The sequence below is a fragment of the Moschus berezovskii genome, chromosome 2 (genome assembly GCF_049115385.1).
Source record: "Moschus berezovskii isolate FMDL1 chromosome 2, NW_MosBer_1.0, whole genome shotgun sequence".
Lineage (NCBI taxonomy): Eukaryota > Metazoa > Chordata > Mammalia > Artiodactyla > Moschidae > Moschus > Moschus berezovskii.
Genome location: NC_142461.1, coordinates 30200018 through 30224034, shown reverse-complemented (window position 1 = coordinate 30224034; position 24017 = coordinate 30200018). Strand labels below are relative to the sequence as shown.

Below are 24017 nucleotides of genomic sequence, written 5' to 3'. Positions count from 1 at the left end.
CTCTGGACACCCTCGCTTGGGTGCCCAGGCCCAGCAGGTGGAAACAGGCCAGGAAGTTAATCTGTGACTGGCTCTGTGCTTCACTGTGCCCCAGGACACACATACCCCTCTCCTCCTAATGGTCCCCCGCTAACATCCCATCCTGCCTGCCTGCTGCCTGCCGGCTTGCCAATGACAATTGGCCAAGTCATTCACCAGCCAGGGGCCAAAACCTCAGAGAGAGGGAGCAGGGGCCTCGTAGGTCCTAGGCAGGGCAGAGCAGACAGGAGGACATGGGGCCAGCAGGTGACCATAGGCAGAGGAATCAGTGTGGGAGGAGGATAAAGGAATGTGGGCCATGGTCATTCCAGTGGAGAGAGCCAGGCCTGCTGGCTAGGGGTTGTCAGTTAAGAATCCACCTGCCAGTGCAGGGGACGTGGGTTCGATCCCTGGTCCAGGATGATCCCACATGCCTCAGGGCAACTAAGCCCATGTGTCACAACTACTGAGCCCGAGCACTCTAGAGCCTGTGCTCTGAACAAGAGAAGCCACCGCAATGAGAAGTCTATGCACCATAACTAGAGAGTAGCCCCAGCTCTCCGCAACTAGAAAAAGCCCAGGCACAGCAACAAAGATCGAGCATTGCAAAAGAATAATACATTAAAAAAAGATCCACCAGAGCCCAAGGCCAGAGGGGCTCCAACTCCACCAGCACATGCAGGCTCCAGCACTGGCTTTAAGTCGGTGGCTCAGAAGGTTAAGACTCTCCCCAGGGAGAGCCAAGCAGGGTCGGATGCTTGCGAGGTCCTCAGGAAGGATCTTAGGGCCCTCTCTCAGGACCAGCAGCTTATCTCGGGCAAAGGCAGATGCCCCAGGAGGGGAAACCCCACATCTCCCTCACTCTCCCTGCTCAGCCAGCTCCAGGTGAATTGCAAACCCCCTAAGTTGAAAGCAAGAAGCAGCCAGGGAAGCTGGCATGGGCCAGGGGTTCAAGAGTCACCTCCCCTCTGGTGCTACTGACAGACCTTCTAACCTGCCCTGGCCCCCCTGCTCTCTCCCTGCACTGCAGACCCCAGCCCTCACCAGATCCCTCTTTAGCAGGAACCCCTGGCCTTTGTTCCCTCCTGCATATTTCACCACGTGTCCTGTTTCTACGGGACCCCAGGATCTCCCACCCCTGTCTCCCTTTCTGGCTCCAACTCTCCAGCTCCCATCTGCCCTCCTCTCCCTGCCCTGGGTTCCCACCCTCCCCCTTCCTAACTCCTGCAGTCTCAGACACAGCAAACCCCCGTGTGATGTTTACACAGTCCCAGAGTCAGAAACGCTGAAAAATATGAGACCTTTTGGGAACCACATTCCAGGAAAATGAGAAGCCAGTCACAGCTCAGTGTCACTTTCTCTCCCAGCCTTGGGGGTGTGTGTGTGTGTGTGTGTGAGAGAGAGAGAGACCGCGCACACGCTGACTGACTGCTTGTGACACACTCCAGGCCTACTTATTAACCCCTGAAGGCCCTATACTCTCAGAGAGAACTCTGGGAAGATTGTTAGGGGAGGGGTGAGAGGGACTGTTACAACGCCTTAAAAATTTTTAGAAAGTGGAGATAAAATGGCTTCTCGCCCAAGACCTATCTCATCCTTAACCCCCACTGTGGGGGAAGCAAAAGCCAGGAGAACAGAAGCCAGAGAAACCAGTGGCTCCCTAGGGGCCTGTGCCCAGTGGAGTTGAAGAGGAGTTTCCAGAGGCAAAGACATGTTCAGTTCAGTCGCTCAGTCATGTCCGACTCTCCACGACCCCATGAATCACAGCACACCAGGCCTCCCTGTCCATCACCAACTCCCAGAGTTCACTCAAACTCATGTCCATTGAGTCGTTAGTCAGGTGCTTTCAAGGGACTCCAACATCAGAATCACTGGGAGGTGGCGGGGGCGGGGGGTAGGAATCTTAGAAAATATTGCATATCCCTGGGCCCAAGCCAAGACCCACTGAACCAAAGTTGAGGGTGGCAAGAATATACTTAATGGGCTCATCAGGTGAGGCGGAGGCCCACTGATGGGTGATGTGAGGGAATGGTGATGCATGGCTTGTCTCCTTAGAAATCAGAAAAAAAAAAAAAAAAAAAGCCTCAGCCGCAGAGAATAGAAGCTGAAGGTGGGAAAGGAAGTAGTGAAAAGCCATCAAGCGTTGGAGCTAGATACTCAGCCCTGAGCTGCCTGCTAGCTACATGACTGGTGCAGAATGCTTCACTTCAGTTTTCTCATTCAAGAGTGTGACCAATTATAGCCACTTCATGTGTGGTTTTTCAAGGATTCAATGAGATGAGTGTCAAGCAGCCACCTTGCAGAGGATACTCAATAGACAGTGGCTATACACACAGTGACTATGATGAAAAACCCTTCAAGTTAGAGAGAAAATAGGCTCTTTGAAAAGGCCAACAAAGTTGATAAGCTGTGAGTAAACCGACCAGGAAAAAAAGAGAGAAGACAAAATTACTTGAATCAGAAATGAAAGAGGGGATATTACTACTGATCTTACAGAAATAAAAAGAATTGTGAAGGAATACTATGAACAACTGTAGGCCAATAAATTAGGTAAGTAAGATGAAATGGACAAACTCCTTGAAAGACATACACTATCAAAATCGACTCAAGAAGAAATGGAAAATCTGAATATATAACAAAGTTATCCATTAAACCAAACTAGCAACACTGCATGCAGAGAAAAGCTCAGGCCCAGATGACTTCACATGTGAATTCTATCAAACATTTAAAGAATAATCGATATCAACTCTTCACAAACACTTCCAAAAAGTGGAAGAGGAGCAAACACCTGTTAACTCGTTGTATGAGATCAGTATTACCTTGATGTCAAAACTAGACAAAGACAATACAAGAAAAAGAAAACTAAAGATCAATATTTCTTATGAATAAAGATGCACAAACTCGAAAAAAAATACTAGAAACAAAACCCAGCAACATATATAGTAAGAATTACACATCCTGACCAAATGGGATGTATCCTGGGAATGCAAGGTTGTTTTAACATCTGAAAATCAATTACTGTAATACACCATATCAACAGAATAAAAAAAAAAAAGCAAACAATCATTTCAACAGATGTAAAAAAAATTTGACAAAATCCTGATTTAAAAAACACTCAACAACAAAGTATAAATAGAAGGAAATGTCCTCAGTGTGATAAAGGGCATCTATGAAAACCCCACAGCTAACATCCTGCTTAATGGTTAAAGACTGCATGCTTTCCCCTAAGATCAGGAACAAGATAAGGATTTCTTCTCTTGCCACTTCTAGTTCTAGCCAGGACAATTAGGCAAAAAAAAAGAAAAAAAAGGAAAGAAAATTTGGAAAAAAAGAAGTAAAACTATCTCTATTCACAGATGACATGATCCTGTACACAGAAAATCCTAAAGAATTCAATTTTAAAACTACTGGAATTAATAAATGAGTTCATGAAGGTTAGGGCAAATCTTCAATATACAAAGGTCAATTGTATTTCTATACACTGACAATGAGCAATCTGAAAATAAAATTAAGAAAACAATTTCATTTATAATAATATCAAAAAGAATAAAATATTTAGAAGTAAATTTAGCTCCCCAAAAGTGTAAACCTTCTACTCTGAAAACTGCAAAACAGTATGGAAAGAATTTAAAGAAGATATAAATAAATGGAAAGATATCCCATGCTCACGGATCAGAAGACTCAACACTGTTAAGATGGCAATACTCCTTAAACCGATCTACAGATTTAATTTAGTCCCTATTAGAATACCAGCTGGCTGTTTTGTAGAAAATAATAGGTTGAGCCTAACATTCAAATGGAAACTCAAGGGACCCAAAACAACCAAAACAATCTTGAAAAAGAAGAACGAAACTGGAAGACTCACATTTTCCAATTTCAAAGCTTACTACAAAACAGTAGTAATCAAAACAGCATGGTACTGGTGTTAAGGACAGACATACCCTTATTCCATTCTCAATGCAATACAATTAAAACTCCAGAAATAAAACCTCAACATCTAAGGTCAACTGATTTTTGACAATGTTGCCAAGATCATTCAGTAAGGAAAGAGTAGTCTTTTCAACAAATGGTTCTGGAATAACTGGGTTTGCTGTTGTTGTTGTTGTTGAGTCACTAAGTCGTGTCCAGCTGTTTTTGTGACCCCATGGACTGTAGCCCACCAGGCTCTTCTGTCTATGGTATTTCACTGGCACATGCAAAAGAATGAAACTGAATCCTTACTTCATACCATATATAAATACTAACTCAAAATGGATGAAAGATGTAATGGTAACAGCCAAAACTATAAAACACAGAAGAAAAAATAGGGGTAAATACCACTTTGGATTTGCCTTTAGCTATGGGGGATTTCTGCTTCATTGACTATGCCAAAGCCTTTGACTGTGTGGATCACAATAAACTGTGGAAAATTCTGAAAGAGATGGGAATACCAGACCACCTGACCTGCCTCTTGAGAAACCTGTATACAGGTCAGGAAGCAACAGTCAGAACTGTACATGGAACAACAGACTGGTTCCAAACAGGAAAAGGAGTACGTCAAGGCTGTATATTGTCACCTTGCTTATTTAACTTATATGCAGAGTACATCATGAGGAACGCTGGGCTGGAAGAAGCACAAGCTGGAATCAAGATTGCTGGGAGAAATATCAATAACCTCAGATATGCAGATGACACTACCCTTATGGCAAAAAGTCAAGAGGAACTCAAAAGCCTCTTGATGAAAGTGAAAGAGGAGAGTGAAAGGGTTGGCTTGAAGCTCAACATTCAGAAAACAAAGATCATGGCATCTGGTCCCATCACTTCATGGGAAATAGATGGAAAAACAGTGGAAATAGTGTCAGACTTTAATTTTTTGGGCTCCAAAATCACTGCAGATGCTGATTGCAGCCATGAAATTAAAAGACGCTTACTCCTTGGAAGGAAAGTTATGACCAACCTTGATAGTATATTAAAAAGCAGAGACATTACTTTGCCAACAAAGGTCCGTCTAGTCAAGGCTATGGTTTTTCCCATGGTCATGTATGGATGTGAGAGTTGGACTGTGAAGAAAGCTGATCACCGAAGAATTGATGCTTTTGAACTGTGGTGTTGGAGAAGACTCTTGAGAGTCCCTTGGACTGCAAGGAGATCCAACCAGTCCATTCTAAAGGAGATCAGTCCTGGGTGTTCATTGGAAGGACTGATGCTAAAGCTGAAACTCCATTACTTTGGCCACCTCATGCGACGAGTTGACTCACTGGAAAAGACTCTGATGCTGGGAAAGGTTGGGGGCGGAAGGAGAAGGGGACGACAAAGAATGAGATGGCTTGATGGCATCACCGACTCGCTGGACATGAGTTTGAGTGAACTCCGGGAGTTGGTGATGGACAGGGAGGCCTGGCGTGCTGTGATTCATGGGGTCGCAAAGAGTCGGACACAACTGAGCGACTGAACTGAACTGAACTGAAGGGGGTGGGAAGAGAAGGGGACGACAGAGAATGAGATGGCTGGATGGCATCACCGACTCGATGGACATGAGTTTGAGTGAACTCCGGGAGTTGGTGATGGACAGGGAGGCCTGGCGTGCTGTGATTCATGGGGTCGCAAAGAGTCGGTCACGACTGAGCGACTGAACTGAACTGATGATACCAAAATCACAGACAAACAACAACAAAAAAAGAGATAAATTGGACTAAATCAAAGTTTAAAACGTGTGTGCTACAAAGTAAAAAGACAATCCACAGGATGGGGAAAAATTATCACAAATCACGTATCTGATAAGGAACTTGTATCCTGAACATACAAACAACTCTTCTAACTCAACAATAAAGAGGCAAATTATTTAAGTTTTTAAATGGGCAAAGAATCTGAAAAGACATTTCTCAAAAAAAGATATATGCATGACCAATAAGCACATGAAAAAAATACTCAACATCATTCACCACAGAAATCAAATCAAGACCACAATGAGATATCACTTCATATCTACTAGGATGGCTATAATCAAAAAGTCTAATAAGTATTCATGAGGACGTACAGAAATCAGAATCTTCATACATTGTTGGTGCAAATATAAAATGGTGCAGCTATGTTGTAAGTTGAATTGTGTACCCACCCCCAAAAGAGATATGTTGAAGTCCTAATTCCTCATCCCTCAGATGTGACCTTATTTGGAAGTAGGGTCTTTAATGAGGTCATCAAGTTAAAATGTGATCATTATAGTGGGCCTTAATCCCATATGACTGGTGTCCTTGTAAAACTTAGACACAGAGACAGACATACACAGAGGAAAGAGGATAAGAAGACACACAGAGAAAATACCATGTGAAGATAAAGATCAAAGTGAAGTATCTATAACCCAAGCAACATCAAAGATTGCCAGCAACCCACCCAAAGACACAAGAAAGGGTTCTCCCTACAGTTTTCAGAGGCATGTGGTCCAATTTTGGACTTTTAAGCCTCCAGAACTGTGAAACAAGAAATTTCTGTTGTTTTAAGTCAGTTTGTGATACTTTCCTACAGCCGACCTAGAAAACTAATATTAGCTACTTTGGAACACAGCCTGGCAGTTCTTCAAAAAGTTAAATGTAGAGTTAAAACAGCACCCCATAATTTCACTCATAGGTAGAGATAACTAGATAGATAGAGCCAAGAGAAGCGAAAACATATGTCCAGAGACAACCTGGAGGGATGGGATGGGGAGGGAGGAGGACGGGGCTTCAGGACGGGGGGACACATGTATACCGAGGGCCGATTCATGTTGATGTATGCAAAAGCCATTGTAATATTGTAATTATCCTCCAACTAAAATAAATAATTTTTTAAAAAAAGAAAACATATATCCACATGAAAACCTGTTCATGAATATTCATGTCATCATTATTCACAATAACCAAAAGGTGGAAACAATCCAAAAGTTCATCAACTGATAAACAGATAAACAAAATGTGGTATACTCATACAATGCAATATTATTAGGCCATAAAAAGGATGTACCTTGAAAACATTATGTTAAGTGAAAGAAGCCAGCCCTAAAGAACATACATTCTACTATTCCATTTACATGACATCTCCAGAATAGAGAAATATGTGGAGATAAAAAGCAGATTAGTGGTTGCTTAGGGCTGGGGCCAGGGTGTGGGAAGGAGAGGGATTGAGGGACAGTTAAAATGTAGGGGGTCTCTCAAATGCTGAAGGGGGTATGGAGGAAAAGGAACTCTCCTCACTATGGGTGGGACTCTAAGTTGGTACGGCCACTACGGAGAACAGTATGGAGGTTCCTCAAAAAGCTAAAAAGAGTTGCCATATATGATTCAGCAATCCCACTATATATTCAAACTCTAATTCAAAAAGATACATGCACCCCTATGTTAACAGTGGCACTAATGACAATAGTCAAGACATGGAAACAACCTAAATGTCCATCAGCAGATGAATGGTAAAGGAGATGCAGTGTATGTACACACACACACACACACATAATGGAATGCCACTCAGCCACAAAAAGAATGAGGTGATGCTATCTGCAGCAACAAGGATGGGGCTACAAACTACCATACTGCATGAAATGTCAGACAGAAGGTCAAGAATCTAAAATGTGACACAAACGAACTTATCTATGAAACAGAAACAGACTCGTGGACACAGAGAACAGACTTGTGGTTGCCACGTGGGAGAGAGAGCTCGGGAGAGGTAGGCTGGGAGTTTGGGATTAGCAGATGTAAACAACTATATATAGAACAGGCTCCCCTGGTAGCTCAGCTGGTAAAGAATCCATCCGCAATGCACGAGACCCTAGTTCGATTCCTGGGTGTGGAAGATCCCCTGGAGAAGGGATACTCTACCCACTCCAGTATTCATGGACTTCCCTGATGGCTCAGATGGTAAAGAATTCACCTGCAATGCGGGAGACCTGGGTTCAATCCCTCGGTTAGAAAGATCCCCAGAGGAGGCCATGGCAACCCACTCCAATATTCTTGCCTAGAGAATCCTATGGACAGAGGAGCCTGGTGGGCTGCAGTCCATGGGGTCGCAAAGAGTCAGACACGGCTGAGCGCCTGAACTGACTGACTGACTGGGAGACTAAGCACACACAGTCACATATATAGACTAGATAAACAACAAGGTCTTACTGTATGGCATAGGCAACAATACTCAATATTCTGTGATAAACCATAATGGAAAAGAAAATAAAAAAAGGATGTATATAAATGTATAACTGAGTCACTTTGCTGTACAGCAGAAATCAACACAACATTGTAAATCAACAGTAAAATTTTAAAAATTTTAATGTATGAAGTTTATTTTCAAGATGACATATTGACTGTGGTGATGGCTGCACAACATTGAATATACAAAATACCACTGAATTATACATTCTAAAAGGATGAATTGTATTATATGTGAATTACACCTCAATAAAGTTGCAATAAAAAAAAAAAAAAGAAGACGACTAGAAGAGGTCCTTGACTGCTGAAAGTGCTATTATACACTTGGCACTGTGCTGGGTGCTGACCAAGACAGCAAGGGCGGAGATGGGTCTTCAAAAGCTGCAGACCAGCGATTCTCAAGACTGGCTGCAAAGTGGACTCAGCTGGGAAACTTTTATTTAAATCAACTTTACTGACATAATTTATATACAATAAAGGCAACCCCTTTAAGAATACAGTTCAGTGAATTTGACAAATATATACTCTGGGTAACCACGACCACCACAATCAAGATAAAGGACATCTATACACCGTCCAAAACAAAGTTCCCTCACACCCTTTTGGAAACAATCTTCCCACAACCCCCCAGATCCAGAAAAGTACTACTCTGTTTTTTGTCATGAGAGTTTTGCCTTGTCAAGAATTTCATAAAAATGGAGTCATTTGTTCCATTTGTGTCTGGCTTCTTTCACTGAGCCCAGTGTTTTTGAGATTCATCAGTGATGCTGTGCATAACAAGAGTTCATTCGTTTTTATTACTAAGTAGTATTCCATGGGAACTTTATGTCACAATTTGTCCATTCGGCTGTTGTTGACTAATTGAGTTTTTCCAGTTTGGGACTATTATGAATAAAGCTGCTAAGAATTTATGTGCAAGGGACGTGTTTTCATTTCTCTTGGGTAAATATCTTGGAGTGGAATTGCTGGGTTGTAAGGCAAATGCATGTTTAACTTTTTAGGGGAATGGTCAACGTCTTTCCAGAATGGTTGCACCATTTTACACTTCCAACTCTGATGGCTACTTTCAAAAATCCCAATGCCCAGATCATGCCCCAAACCAATTAAATCAGATTCCCTGGGGAGGAGGACCCAGGTAGCACTATCTTTAAAGCACCCCAGTGATTCTAAAGTACAGACAAGATCTGGAACCATGACTACAGGTCTCGGTGCCCTGAGGCAAGCAAGCAAGCAAAAGACAAATTATATTCGCTGACATCTGTTTCCTCATTCTTCCTTGACAGTGGAAAGGGAAAAGAGAAGTCAAACACATGTCAGCATCTAGTCTTGCCTGACACCAGTGCCCTCAACAACCTTGGCTGGTCCCTCAAATTCTCCACCCCCAACCTCTTTTTTTCTGCCCCTGCAGTGGAAGCCCAGAGTTCTAATCACTGGACCACAAGGGAATTCACTCTCTGCTTCCCAGGTGGCACAATGGTGAAGAATTCAGCTGCTAATGCAGGAGATGGGGTTTGATCCCAGGGCCAGGAAGATCCCCTGGAGAAGGAAATGGCAACCCACTCCAGTATTCTTGCCTGGGAAATCTCATGGACAGAGAAGCCTGGGAAGGGGGCTGCCTACAGTCCATGGAGTTGCAAAGAGTAAGACACGATTTAGCAACAAAACAACAACCGAGTTTGGAGACAGCAAGAAGAATACAAAATAAATATTAGCAACATTTTGACCACTTATTTTGTGCTTAGCATTTTAGTTGGGGTATCACAGAGCCCTACAAGACAGCTCCTATTATAATCCATGTTACAGATGAGGAAACTGGAGCTCAGAGAGGTTAAAACCCTTGACAGGGTCACACAGCCAGTGGTTAATGTAGAAGACATTTAAACTCAACAGTCTGTCTCCGAGTCCAAAGAACTTAAACACTCACTGCACTCAGAGCAATCGATGGGTCTTAGAGCCATGAACCTCCTCCTGCGACCCTGCTATCCCGGTAGCAGGAAAACACAGCAAGTCTCCAACAACTGCGCAGGGAGGCTGCAGGTGTGTTTATGAGAGAGCAGGAAAGGTGCTATGTAATGTGACTGAATAATGTGACTGAAAGACGGGGGTTAATTATAGGATTTCCTTTCCTTTCAAGCTTAAAGGATGGGATTTAAACCCCTCTGGTCCGGGGAGGGGACCAAGTCATTGCTGCAGCCTCTTGCCTTCATGCCCCTGGTGCAGAGGGAATCGAAGAGCCACGGCTGGGAAGAGGGTGCTATTGTTGTTGTCATTCAGTTGCTCAGTTGTGTCCAACTCTTCGCAACCCCATGGGCGGCCGCCCGCCAGACTCCTGTTTGTGGGATTTCCCAGGCAAGAATACTAGAGTGGGTTGCCATTTCCTTCTCCAGGGAATCTTCCCAACCCAGGGATCAAACCAGGGTATCCTGCACTGGGAAGCAGATTCTTCACCACTGAGCCACCAAGGAAGCCCAAGGGTGAAGTGAAGTTGCTCAGTCGTGTCCGACTCTTTGCGACCCCATGGACTATAACCTATCAGGCTCCTCCGTCCATGGGATTTTCCATGGCAAGAGTACTGGAGTGGGTTGCCATTTCCTTCTCCAGGGATCTTCCTGACCCAGGGATCAAACCCAGGTCTCCCTCACTGTAGGCAGACGCTTTTACCATCTGAGCCACCAGGGAAGCCCAAGGGTAGGAGAAGGTAAAGGAAGCAAGATGAGAAGGGACTGCCTGGAGGCTGAGGTGTGGGTCCCGGCAGTTTGCCTGCTCCGCAGCAACCTGGCTCTTTGAACTCTTATCAGACCCGGACTGGACGACCAGCATTTTGCTGGAAGGAGCCACCCTTGTCTGCTAGAACTACTATTTCAAAACAAGGGGGCAAATCAGGAGTAAAAAGAGGTTTTCTCAAACACTGTATCCGGATTAGGGGAACCTGGGTGTGGGCTGCACAGGAACTCTGTGTTATCTTTGCAACGTTTCTGTAAACCTCCAACCAGCCTGGCAGGAAGGGGAGGGTGGGATGAATTGGGAGCGTATGTACGTCAATACATACACTACCACGTGTGAAACAGATAGTTAGTGGGAAGCTGCTGCATAGCACAAGGAGCTCAGCTGGGTGCTCTGTGATGACCTAGAAGAGTGGAGGGGATGGGACAGAGGCTTAAGAGGGAGGAGATATGTGTATACATATAGCTGTTATACAGCAGAAACTAACACAACATCATATATTGTACACTAATATTTTAAAAATAAATTTTTAAAAGACAAACTATGTTAAAAATGACAAAAATAAAACCAACCGAAAATGTAAAATCTCCTTTAAAATATTAAATAAATACATAAATGAACAAATGTATCTGGAGACTGTGGAACCCTATAGCAGGCGAGTGAGGAGCAAAGCAAAACAGAAGAAAATCTACTGTGTATATACACACTGTGCGCGTGCTCAAATAGAAGTGGAAGACAAATCCGGGGCCATTCATTTTAAATCCTCAACTGCGAGAAACAATGGGGACAGATGAGGACCCCTGTGAGACTTGAGGGTGGGGACTAAGGGAAACTCACAATTTGCTCCCCTGGAGAAACTTATGCAGGGGCGGGGGGGGGGTGCAGGGAGTCTGGGGGGGTCTAGGCAGGACCAGGGAATTTGTTCGATCCCTGGTCTGGAAACTAAGATTCCACATGCCACAGAGCAATTAACCCCAGGCTGAAACTAAGACCCTCAACTAAGATGCTGCAAAACCAAAAATAAGTATTCTTTTTTAATGGAACTAGCTTTTTTAAAAAAGAGATCTGGAGGGGCAGCTAGAGAGTGGGGCTTCCAGGAACCATGATGAAATGCCAGTGCCTGAATCAGCCCCTTCTCTCTATTTGTCTCCATTTCTCTGGCTCGCTCTCAACTCACTTCCCTTCTCACCTGCTTCCCACCCCATTTTTCCCAGGGCAGTACCAGAAAGCTACTGGCATCAAGGTGCCCTGAGCCAAGACCCTCCCTGAGCCTCAACAACAGATCTATAAAATGGGGCTCCCATTAGCCCTGCCCACCTCTTAGGACTGAGAAGGCGAGGGAAAATGTTTTGTGTATTACAAAGTTCAGTGTAGATACAGGTGATTAAATGTTCATAGTAGGTCTGTTCATTATAGTTCCAAATTGGAGATAACCCAAAAGGCAATACACAGTGGAAGGGATAAATAAATTGTGGCTTATTCACCTACTGGAATACAACATAGCAATTAAAAAAGAATGAACCACTGCAACTCACCAGAACACAAATGAGCCTCCCAGACATAATGCTGAGTGAAATAAGCCAGACACAAGAGTAAACATACTGCCTAATTCAATCTATATGAAGTTCATAAACAGGCAAAACTAATCTCTGATGTTATAAGTAAGACTAGCAATTACCATTGGGGGATACTGATTGGAGGGGGGCATAAGGACTGCTTTTGGGGTGCTAGAAATGTTCTAGCTCTTGATTTGGTTCATAAACACGTACAAATTTATCAGTTGCTGATATGTGAGTTGTATCCCAACTAGAAAATGTAAATGACTAGATTTATTATTTGGAGCATTTTTTTTTCTCTCTCTCTCTTCTACTGGCTGCACCATGCGGCTTGCAGGATCTTAGTTCCCAACGAGATATCAAACCCGGGTCCGTGGCGGTGAAAACACCAAGTCCTAACCACTGGGCCACCAGGGAATTCTTTATTTGGAGCATCTTTGTGTCAAGCGGTAGGAGAGCATTTTGAAGGGTTTAAAATGATTTTTCTGCTCCTTCTTTTCTGCTCTCATCCACCCCCTCAGCCTCTCCCTACATAGGAACTTCTTGTTTCTCAACATTCCTTTATTCCACTCCTTTATTTCTTCATGGAACCTCTACTGACAGGCACTATTCTAGAAGTTGAGGGCGCAACATATCTCTCAACAGTTCTAAGTGCAATAAACAGCTCATCTACTCTGAGCTGAGCACTAGGGCCCCTCTACCAGCATTTCCTCTCAAGCAGCTCCAAGTTGCAAAGAATGAGGCACAGAATATCTGGGCTCTTTTCCATTTTTTCCTACGGTTCCAAGAAAGGAGAAAATGCCTACTATGTGCCAATGGGCACTTAATCCTCTATAATCCAGCTGACACAGCTGGAAGGCAGCAGAGGTAGAGTTCAAATCCAGGTAAGTCTAATTCCTATGTCTTGCCCTTCCCACCACTCTTGAGACCTTCCAAAATCCAGATCAGTTTTGTTCTCTTCCTGGAAATCTGTGGAAGTCAGCCTCCAAATGGTCTCAGTGATTCTTGTCTCCAAGGCCCTTCCCACACTCAATGGGGCTAAAGTGGTAGTTGCTCAGTTGTATCTGACTCTTTGTGATCCCAAGGACTGTAGCCCACCAGGCTCCTCTGTCCATGGAATTCTCCAGGCAAGCATACTCGAGTGGTTAGCCATTCCCTTTTCTAGGGGATCTTTTCGACCCAGGGATCAAAACCCCGTCTCCTGCATTGCAATTGGATTCTTTACCATCTGAGCCACCAGGGAAGTTCCCCTCAATGCGACTGACTTGCATTAACTAACAGCATGTCACAGAAACGGTGTTCGTCTTCCAAGGCTAGGGCTTGGAAGGGCAGGGCTTCCATCTTGTGTTCTTGATTCACCCACTCTGAGGCAGCTACTCCCATGTTGTGAGGATACTCAAGCAGTCCTACGGAGATGTCTGTGTGGCAAAAAACTGAGACCTCCTGCCAAAAGCCAGCCCCAACTTGTTAGCCACAAGAGTAAACCATCCTGGAACAGATCCTCCAGTCATTCAGGCCTTCAGACAACTATAGCCCCAGCTGACATCTTGACTGCCACCCCAGGAGAGACCCCAGGCTAGAACCAAATCCCACCAGTTCAGTTCAGTTCAGTTCAGTCGCTCAGTCGTTTCCGACTCTCCGCGACCCCATGAATCACAGCACGCCAGGCCTCCCTGGCCACCCCCAAATTTCTGACTCATAGAAACTGTGTGTTGGCTGCTTCAAGCTACTAAATTTGAGGGTAACTTGTTACATTGTATTGTGACTATAAATAACAGGGCACCTCTCAGAGTCCTGGGTTCATGCTGCAGGAACAGCCTGGGCAAAAGAATGTTCAGGCAGCCAGAGCCAGCCACTTACTAGAGGGGTGGCCAAACTGAGCTGAATTTGAGAGGACAGAAGAGGATCGACGTCAGTAAGAATTCCCCAGTGCGTGGGAAAGGAACTGTGAAACAAGAGACCAAACAAAGCAGACGTCCCGGCACCCTCTTCGCTGGAAGTTTCTCATACACTTCATCTATCTCAGTAAATGGAACCACGTGTACCCGGTGACTCCGGCCAAAAACCTGGGAGTCATCCCATTCTGTCTCTCACACCCAACATCCCCTCTACCAGCCAGGCTCTGGGCTCTGGCCCACCATGCATCCCAGGTCTGGTCCCTTCTCACCATCTTTCCCGCATGCACCAGGGAGTACACTGCCAGCCACTCTCACATGGGCAACGTCAGCCGCCTCTTGGCCCATCTCCCTGCTCCTGCCCTTTTGCCTGCTCAAGGTGAGAATGGCCTTCTCCAAGTGAAGCACGGCTTATGTCTTTCCTGCTCAAAACCCTCCGGTGCTCTCTTCTCTACACAGCCCTCTTTGAAGTGTGACAAGCTCAGCTCACCTCTGGAACCCTGTACTGGCTCTTTCCTTCTCTCAAATCATCATGCAGCATCATTTGGGTCTCACCTCACACAACACTCCCTTGGAGGAGTTCCCCTGGGCCACTCAGCCTAATCACCCTCCAGCCTCCACTCTAGCTCATTTCCTTCATAACTTGGTTGCCTATTTATCATCTGTCTCCCATGTGTGAATGTCAGTCCCATGAGGGCAAAGGCTTTCTTGGTCTTGTTCACCTACAACAGTGTCTGGCACATGGAAAGAGCTCAAAAAACACTGATTTAATGAATCCTGTCTAGAGGCAGGGGGATGGATGAGATGACCTCCAAGTTTATCTGGTTATAAAAGCTGGAGTACAGAGCTCTGCTGTGTGTTCTAGGGCTCACATCACCCTTTCCCAGCAAAAGGAAACAGCAGGGCGGTAGTAAGAACTGCGGTTTTAGGGGAGAGGCTTGCCAGCTGGGTGGAGCTCACAGCACCAGTGGGTCCCGTTTCCTACAGAGGAAAATCCTACAAAAAGGCCCATCTGTCCGGCCGGCCGGCCACCTCTCCCCTCCACGTTGGCCTCTTTGGCTGGGCAGAGCAGGGCTGCTGCAGCCTGGTATATTCTGATGCCCAGAATATATGAGAAGTGCCAAGCAGGCTGCACACCATCCCCAGCAGTCATCTTTGTCATCCGTCTGCCTCCACACAGGAGGCAGCTGTACAGCAAGGAGCCGTCTTCTATCACACTCCTCAGCCTCTCCGGAACACTCCCCCCACCCCCCAGCCACCACCATCAGCCTACTCAGACCCTTCACTGTGCATCCATCCGCCTCTCCTTTCTGCCTGCATCCACGACTGCAGGAGATGGACGGCAAAGAGGGAGCGGCAGCTAAGGACCAAAGAAGGTCTGCCCATAGGCAAGGAGGGGATGCTTAGAAGGAAGAACAAGGGCCCAGGGACAGAGGTGGGTGAGGGATTATACTGGGAGACCTTGGGAAAGTCATTCAACCTTTGGGTGCCTTGGTTTCCTTATTTGTAAAACCATAGGATCTTTCTGCCTGTTGTATCCTCTGATAGAATTAAAAGAACAGAATCGATAAGGCATTGAAGTGCTTTCTAAGGCCTCCAGCACTGTAAATGTCCACTGTCATTGAGAGAAACAAGTGCAGGAAGGAGGGGGCATACTGGGGAGGAGCAAGAACACCAGAAAGTTCTGGGATTAAGAGTGGAAAAACTCTGCTCTGAATGAAGAGAACAAGGAAGGAGATGGAAGGGGAAGCAGAAACTCACTCCCCACCTGGAGAAGAAAAGGCTGAGAGGGTCAGAAAAGCAGAAGACCACAAAAGAGGCAGAAACCATCCAGATGGCAGGAACAAGCCAGGCCTTTGACACTTATGCTGGGAGAACCCTCCAACCTGGAGTTTCCAGATGAGAAGGACACAGCCCTCAGAAAGGCCTGAGCAAAGTCACTCAGGAGGAAGTGGGTCCCCTCTAAGAGAGAGCTGCTGAGTCTACAAGGTCTACAACTATCACCTTTCTACAAGGTAACCCTCGGCCCTCAGAGCTACCAATTGATAATCATCAATTACCTGCTATGTTTTGAGCACCTGTTGTGTCTCAGGAACTGCGCTGGGCATCACAGATATTATCCCATCTCATCCTCATAATACCCTTTTCTTATTCCCACATCCTTAAAAATGAAACAGAGGCTCAGAGAAGTTTACCCAGCTAATAAGAAGCAGAGCAGAAGATGCTCTGCGGGGTTTCCACTGCTCAAAGTTCCTTTTCGAAGCATCCTTCCGCCTCCTTCCATTCCCTGAACTCCTTCCTGAAAGATCGAGGGTGAATGGCAAAGGGAGGGGTTAGAGGGCAGGGGAGGTATGAACAATAATGGAGGCAGGCACGCAGAGGGGCTGCCTATGAAAGTTAAGGCAGGGCATTTCCAGCTCCAGAAAGCTGAGCGCATCTGACAGAACAATTTCCTTCCCAAGTAATCCATCATAATCCATGCTGGTGTCACCCCCACCCCCATGACCCCAAAAGGCTGCCACGGGTGATCATCACTCTTCTGCCAGGGCCTGAGAGGATACAGCCAACCCAGGGATCAGCCAGCTCTCCAGCTCGGCCAATCAGGACCCGGCAAAGCCTCTGGTTTTCCTCTCCCCCAAGACCAGCCAGGAATCACCGATGAGGAAACCGAGGACGAAAAGTGGGACCCCGTCAATAAAGAGAGTAGGATGGTCGCTCAGGAGGTTCCAGGCCCAGAGGTCGCGACCCTGAGCTCTGACCTTTTTCCACCTCACCCCTTCACCCCCTACCTATCCCCTGCTCCCGCCCTCGGGGTCCTGTGGCTGTGACCCCCATCCCGCCAAATCCGGCCGACTAGAGCTCCACGCGCGGCCCACGGGAGTTGCAAAGCATCCCTGTGCCCCTCCATACCCCTACCCCCTGGAGAACTAAGGGGAAATACCTTCAAAGGCCCTGCCCCCGGAGCTCGGTCTCCGCCAGCCACCCCCAGCAGCCGCCGAGCCCGCGCACCGCGCCCCCATCCCCCGCTCGCAGCCCCCCGCCCCCAGTCCTCGCCTTCACCTTGACCTGAGTCCGCTCAGGGGCCCAGGAGCTTTGCATAAACAAAGAGAGAAGGAGGGGACGATAGGGGCACCGCCCCCGGGCTGCCGGCGCCCCCGCTCCAGTCCCGGGACCCCAAGCCCGTCCGGCCCTCCAGTGCCCCGCGGGACCCGGCGGCCCGCAGCCCCCTTACCTTGGCCTGGCATTTCCGATGACAGGAGAAGCTGCAGACTGCGAGAGGGAGAGACACAGAAAGAAAGTTTAGCCGCGAGGTATGAAATGGAAACTCCGGCGAAATCTCCTCCCACCCCCGCCCGCAACCCGCGCTCGGGAGGGAAGGAGGGCCGGAGCGAGGAGGAGGCGGGGGGCTGCCGCGGCTCCCCGGGGCCGGCGGGGCGGGGACGCCCGGGACTGCGGACCCGCGGCCCGGGAGGCGCCCAGGCCCCCGTCGCCGAGAGCCCCTCGGGCGGGCGCGGGAAGTTGGGAGGAGCAGCGGGAGACGAGGGGACCCACTCCGTGGCTGGGTCCTGGCCGACCCAGTCTGGACCCAGGCCCCTTGCCAGCCGAGCCAGGAATAAGAGGACCGTCTCCCCTTACACACGAGGCAGCAGGCGGCACCCCAGAACCACATCACTCTCATTCCGGCAAAGAGAGACACACAGACCCAATTCGCGGACCAGGAGAGGACCTGTGCACCCACACATACACATGACACCCACAGACACCAATAACCACTTACACACGTACACTCAGCATACATGCACACGCAGCACACACAGCCAGCCTCACACACCCACTGGCAAGCCACACACAATTTCATGGGAGACCTTCAGAGTACAGGGTGACACAGACAGTGGACACAAACTCACAAACTTTATGAGAAAACACACATGAGTTGAAACACACAGACACACACACGCTCACACATACATGCGCACACACACACACACACACACACACACACAGGACTTGCTCTGCCCTCCCACTACCAGAAGTTGGAATCAAATTTCCTGTGGGGTTCCCTCGCCTGGAATGTCCCAGCCCTGCCCGCCCTACCCCCAGGGCCCTCCACCCAGGATTTGGTAGTCCCCTCCCACCAGGTCCCAGAGATGGGGTGAGGGGTCTCCTGAGCTGAGCTGCGGTGCACACTTAGGCCTGCAAAGGCAGGTAGGCCATGGAGCCCCGGGGTCACCCTGACCCCAGATCGTCACAGCCCTGGCCTCAGTCAGCTGCCTTTCCTCCTGGATCTATACTTTTGTTGTTGTTGTTTAGTCGTTAAGTCACATCCGACTCTTTACAACCTCACGGACTGCAGCCCGCCAGGCTCCTCTATCTGTGGGATTTCCCTAGGCAAGAATACTGGAATGGGTTGCCATTTCCTTCTCCAGGGGATCTTCCCAATCCAGGGATCGAACCCAGGTCTCCTGTATTGGCAGGCAGATTCTTCAACGCTGAGCCACCAAAGAAGCCCGAATCTATAGTAACCTGCCCCTTTCCAACCTCAAGCCAAACAGATCCCCAGCGAAGTGCAGAGGGGAGACCAAGGCACACATGAAGGCCCAGAGCCGTCAATAAAGCCTCGATGGCTCCCCACATGAAAGCTTCTGGTTTGTCTGCAGTAGTAGGGGTTGGGGGCAGAAGCTGGAGGACACTGGGCGGAGTCTGTGATGTGACCTTGGCCAGACCTTGTTCTCCCAGAACCCAGTTCTGGCCACAGCTCAGGCCTGTGACTCAGCCAGTGCTGAGCAAAGCTTTCCTGACCCCACCAGTCACACAATCCAGCTCGGGGACTTCTCCACCCCCGGCCACCCAAGTCAAGTCATGTCCATCCTTCTAGCCTTTCCGCTTCTCTCTCGGTGTCCCACCCTCACCACCCCAGGTGGCAACCCCCTCCAGAGGGTGTTTCCACTCTGACACCAGCAGCCTTCCCATTCGCATCCCCGTGCCTCCCTTTCCGGCCTTGGAATGTGGAATTGAGAAAGCCTCAGGCCATGTGGCCTGAGCTTTGAAGGCCCTTCCAGCCAGGCAGGCGCCCAGTGGGCCAGTGCCTCCTGACCCAAGGAGCTCTCCTCTTCCTCTGCTAGTCAAATGCCAGGTCTTCAAGAATAATAATTCAATGGACATGAATTTGAGCTAACTCCAGGAGATAGTGAAGGACAGGGAAGCCTGGCGTGCTACAGTCCATGGGATCGCAAAGTCAGATACGACTTAGCGTCTGAACGACTACAACAAGAATAAGTCCTGGGCCCCTCCTCCGGAGGCCTCTCCAGACACTGTTCCCTCCTCCTTGAAGGCATCAGCACAGTGTACTTGTGCTGACCATCTTGCTTCCTGCACTTGTTGGCTCCTTCAAGGAAGGGACCTCCTCTCTGTCTGTCTTCCTCTCTGTCTCCCTCTTCCTCTAAAACACACACACACACCACATATGTGACACAGTGGTGCCTAGTACAGAGTAGAGGCTTAATAAATGTTTGCTGCATTGACCTGATTGAAGATCTCCCCTGGAATTTATGTGCACCCCCATTTAATCGGGCTTCCCTGGTGGCTCAGAGGTTAAAGCGTCTGCCCGCAATGCAGGAGACCTGGGTTCGATCCCTGGGTCGGGAAGATCCCCTGGAGAAGGAAATGGTAACCCACTCCAGTATTCTTGCCTGGGGAATCCCATGGATGGAGGAGCCTGGTGGGCTACAGTCCACGGGGCCGCAAAGAGTCGGACACGACTGAGCGACTTCACTTTCACTTTCACCTACAATGCAGGAGACCTGGGTTTGATCCCTGGGTCAGGAAGATCTCCTGGAGAAAGAAATGGCCATCCACTCCAGTATTCACGACTGGGAAATTCCACACAGAGGAGCCTGGCGGGCTATAGTACATGGGGTCCTGGGTCTACAGTCCAAGAGTCAGATATGACTGAGCAACTAACACACACACCCATTTAATCATCCCCACCCAACACTTATTAGTCTTTTCCTGAGCCATAACCCTCCCTACAGCGTCTCATAGTCAATCAAAAAGGCATTCCGTAGGGCTTCCCTCTCCAGGCTTCCCAGGTGACTCAGTAATAAAGAATCTGCCTGCCTATGCAAGAGACACAAGAGATGCGGGTTCAATCCCTGGTTTGGGAAGTCTCCCCTGGAAAAGGAAATGACAACCCACTCCAGTATTCTTGCCTGGAGAATCCCATGGACAGAGGAGCCTGGAGGACTGCAGTCCCTGTTGTCGCAAAGGGTCAGACATGACTGAGCGACTGAGCATGAATTCAAGGGCTACCCTGATAGCTCAGTGGTAAAGAACTCGCCTGCCAATGCAGGAGTCACAGGGTCAATCCATGATCCGGGAAGATCACACATGCCTCAGGCATCTAAGCCCGTGTGCCACAACTACTGAGCCTGTGCTCTAGAGCCACAACTACTGAAGCCCAAGTGCCCTAGAGCCTGTGCTCCACAACAAGAGAAGCCACTGCAGTGAGAAGCCTGCGCGCCACAACGAAGAGTAGCCCCTGCTCGCCACAATTAGAGAAGAGCCTGGGCAGCAGTGAAGACCCAGAACAGCCAAAAATAATTAGCTAAATTAAATGTTTTTAAAGCCATCCCTGAGGGTCCACTCCAGGTGGACCAGTCTAGACACTGGGAGCACAAAGAGAGCCAGGACTCCACCTTCTTCCAGCATCAGACTTCATACTCCTGACATTCACAGCGTGCATCAAGCTCTTTCCTACCTCTGGGCCTTTGCACGTGCTGTTCTCACCAGCTCTCCATTGTTCACCGATCCACATCTGTCTTCTACTTCTAGAATCCACTGAAAGCTATCTCTTCCAAAGAGTCTTTCTGTGACCACTCAAATTACAGTAGGCTCCCCATTATTCTTTGTTAGCAGCACCCTGATAAAAATCCTCTTAGCACAGCTCACAATCTGAAGTCATCTTGGGACATTCCTGCTTACCGATGTATAGTACATCTCCCCACACTAGACTGATGAGGACAGGGAACACATCTGTCCTGTTCACACTGTGTCCCCAGCAGCTGGATCAGTGTGTGCTACATGCACACAGTGCCAAACAACGTCTTTTAGAAAAAGTCCCACCCTCTGGGCAGACCAGCCCCCGGGACACTGACTGCATGGTCTTTGTGGGAATGGCACAAAGATGCCCTTTCTCCAGGTGGACCCAGCCCTGTACCTGGATGCATGGCTTGGTGAACAAGGCACAGACTAATTCCAGGACTTTCTTGGTCAGGCGCCCTTGTCACTGAGTGGCTTGCATGACTATACAGGGCAGCCCTGCCTGTCACACAGTGGGCAGACACTCAGTAAATGCCCTTGAATGGAGGGCAGATGGGGAAATCGTTGGGCAATTGCAGTACAATGTGCTGAGTGCTCCCTACGTGCTGGAATGCAAAGAGCTTGTCCTTGAGAGCTCTACAGTGGGGAGCAAAGAAATACCTCCCCAGCCCCCATCTCAAAAGACAAAAGCTTGGCAAACGGAATTCAAGTGGCAGGTTCCAGGCAGCCCCAGCATGGTCAAGCCCCCACGGATGAATTTTTATGCCTTAAGAAGCACCTGCTCCCAAACACAAGGAAATCCTCTTGCCCTGAGCCCCCTCCAGGGAAGGCTCCTTTACAATCTTGGTCACCTGTCTCCGGTATTCTCCCATAGGGCAGTATTCCTACTCTCCAACTTGCATCCCTCCTGCTGTAATTTGAAATATGCTGATCAGCTGGCTTCTCACTTCTCAAGTCAATGACGCATTCAAATGGGTCACAGAAAGGGAACCGCAGCAGGCAGCCTCCAATGTGGCCCCAGTGTGAATCGCCTCCCAGTGAGCACACCCTTCTGTAGTCCCCTCGCAGGATGAGCTGGTTTATAGACCAACCGCATATTATAGAAAAGATAGTATATAACCTCTGAGGCTAAGTTATTAGCCGTTGTCTCCTGGACTGCTCACTCTCGGGGAAGCCAGTTACTATGTCATGAGGACACTCAGGCAGCCCTATGCGGGGGCCATGTGGGGAACAACTGAGGCCTCCTGCTGCCAGCCAGCACCAAGTTGACTGGCACACAACTGAACCACCTTGGAAGTGGATCTTTACTCCATCAGGCCCTCTGATGACCATAGCCCCAGGTATCTTGACAGTAACTTTATGAGACACCCCAAGTCCAAACCACCCAGGTATGTGGGTGAGGCCCTACTCATGAATCCCTGACCCACAGAATCTATGTGAGAGAATAATTTTGTATTTGATGTAAACTGCTAAGATTTAGGGTAACTTGTTACACAGCTGCTGCTGCTACTGCTAAGTCACTTCAGTCATGTCTGACTCTGTGTGACCCCATAGATGGAAGCCCACCAGGCTCCCCCTTCCCTGGGATTCTCCAGGCAAGAACACTGGAGTGGGTTGCCATTTCCTTCTCCAATGTGTGAAAGTGAAAAGTGAGAGTGAAGTCGCTCAGTCGTGTCTGACCCTTAGCGACCCCACGGACTGCAGCCCACCAGGCTCCTCCATCCATGGGGTTTTCTAGGCAAGAGTACTGGAGTGGCTTGCCATTGCCTTCTCCGTGTTACACAGCTACAGCTAACTAATACAGATACCAGAGCACAGGATCCTTCAGAAAGCAAGAGGCCAAAGGCTGATGCTGAGAACTAATACTAGAGGCCATCCTTTGGGTCCGTCCTCGCTCCCTGAGTATCTGTATATTCCTCTCTGTAATTCCTTCTTCCCTTTCATTACCTTACCAAGCAGTTAGTCATCCAAAGAGGCTTCTGAGTCTCAGCCTTCCTCTTCTACCACTGTACCAGTTCAGACCAATTATCCTTCCCTGGGCCACATCTCCCCACCAGCCTTGTCTCCCTTCAATTCTCAGAGTCACAGGCCATTCCAAGGAACAAACTGATCATATCACACCCCTGCTTAGAACCCTCTGTCCAGCTCAACACACTTATTAAGCCTATGTCTTGCCTCCACCTCCAGCCACTGCCCATAAAGAGGTCTGTCCCTGACTCACCAAACTCCACAGACTCTGAGTCTACAAGGCTTTTGTCTGGAATGGTGAACTCCTATACATCCTTCAAGGCCCAGTACAAAATGCTCACCCTGGATAATAAAGCATTCAAAGATGGTCCCTCTCTCCTCCAAGAATCCTCAACCCACAACAAAGCTCTTATGACCTTGGAGGACTAAGCATTCCTCTATTATTTGCTCTCCCCCACATTCAACTGTTTTAAGACAGGAAGGGAGGTCCTGTTCAACTCTGTAACTTTGTGTCCTGCCCCTTCCCCTAGTACTGGATCTGGCATAGATGAGGCTCAATAAAATGTGGAGTAAATTTCAAACTGGAAGGATTCTCTGCAGCTTAAACCCTTGGGACAAGGGCTGACATTCTGAAGCAACGGAAAACACACAAGTGAGGGTAGGGTGCTTCACTCTTCAGCTCCAGCCCCTGCTGGGAGAAGCCAGGTGGGGACCACAGTCAGTCTTCCTAAGTGCTTCAGGGCAAACACCAGCTATGATCAAGCCTGGGGAAGGGTGGGAGCACTGAAGGAGTTGATTTATCCGCACCTACTCCCCCATGGGTCCTGTTTTCCATCTACCCACTTTCCTACCTGGCTGCATGCAGACTGACTCTCAGCTCAGGTGCAGGT

At 48.1% G+C, this 24017-nt stretch overlaps 1 protein-coding gene across 7 annotated transcripts in view; it reads right to left on the bottom strand.

Annotated features, from left to right (window-relative positions):
- The window catches only part of TNS1 (tensin 1), a 244910-nt gene that overhangs the window by 165739 nt on the left and 55154 nt on the right, over nt 1-24017 (bottom strand). For all 7 annotated transcript variants that reach the window (XM_055397230.2, XM_055397229.2, XM_055397231.2 and 4 more), the window contains exon 3: nt 17573-17610. In XM_055397230.2, coding sequence (XP_055253205.2) covers nt 17573-17610 — 38 coding nt within the window. The remainder of the gene's footprint in view (nt 1-17572; nt 17611-24017) is intronic.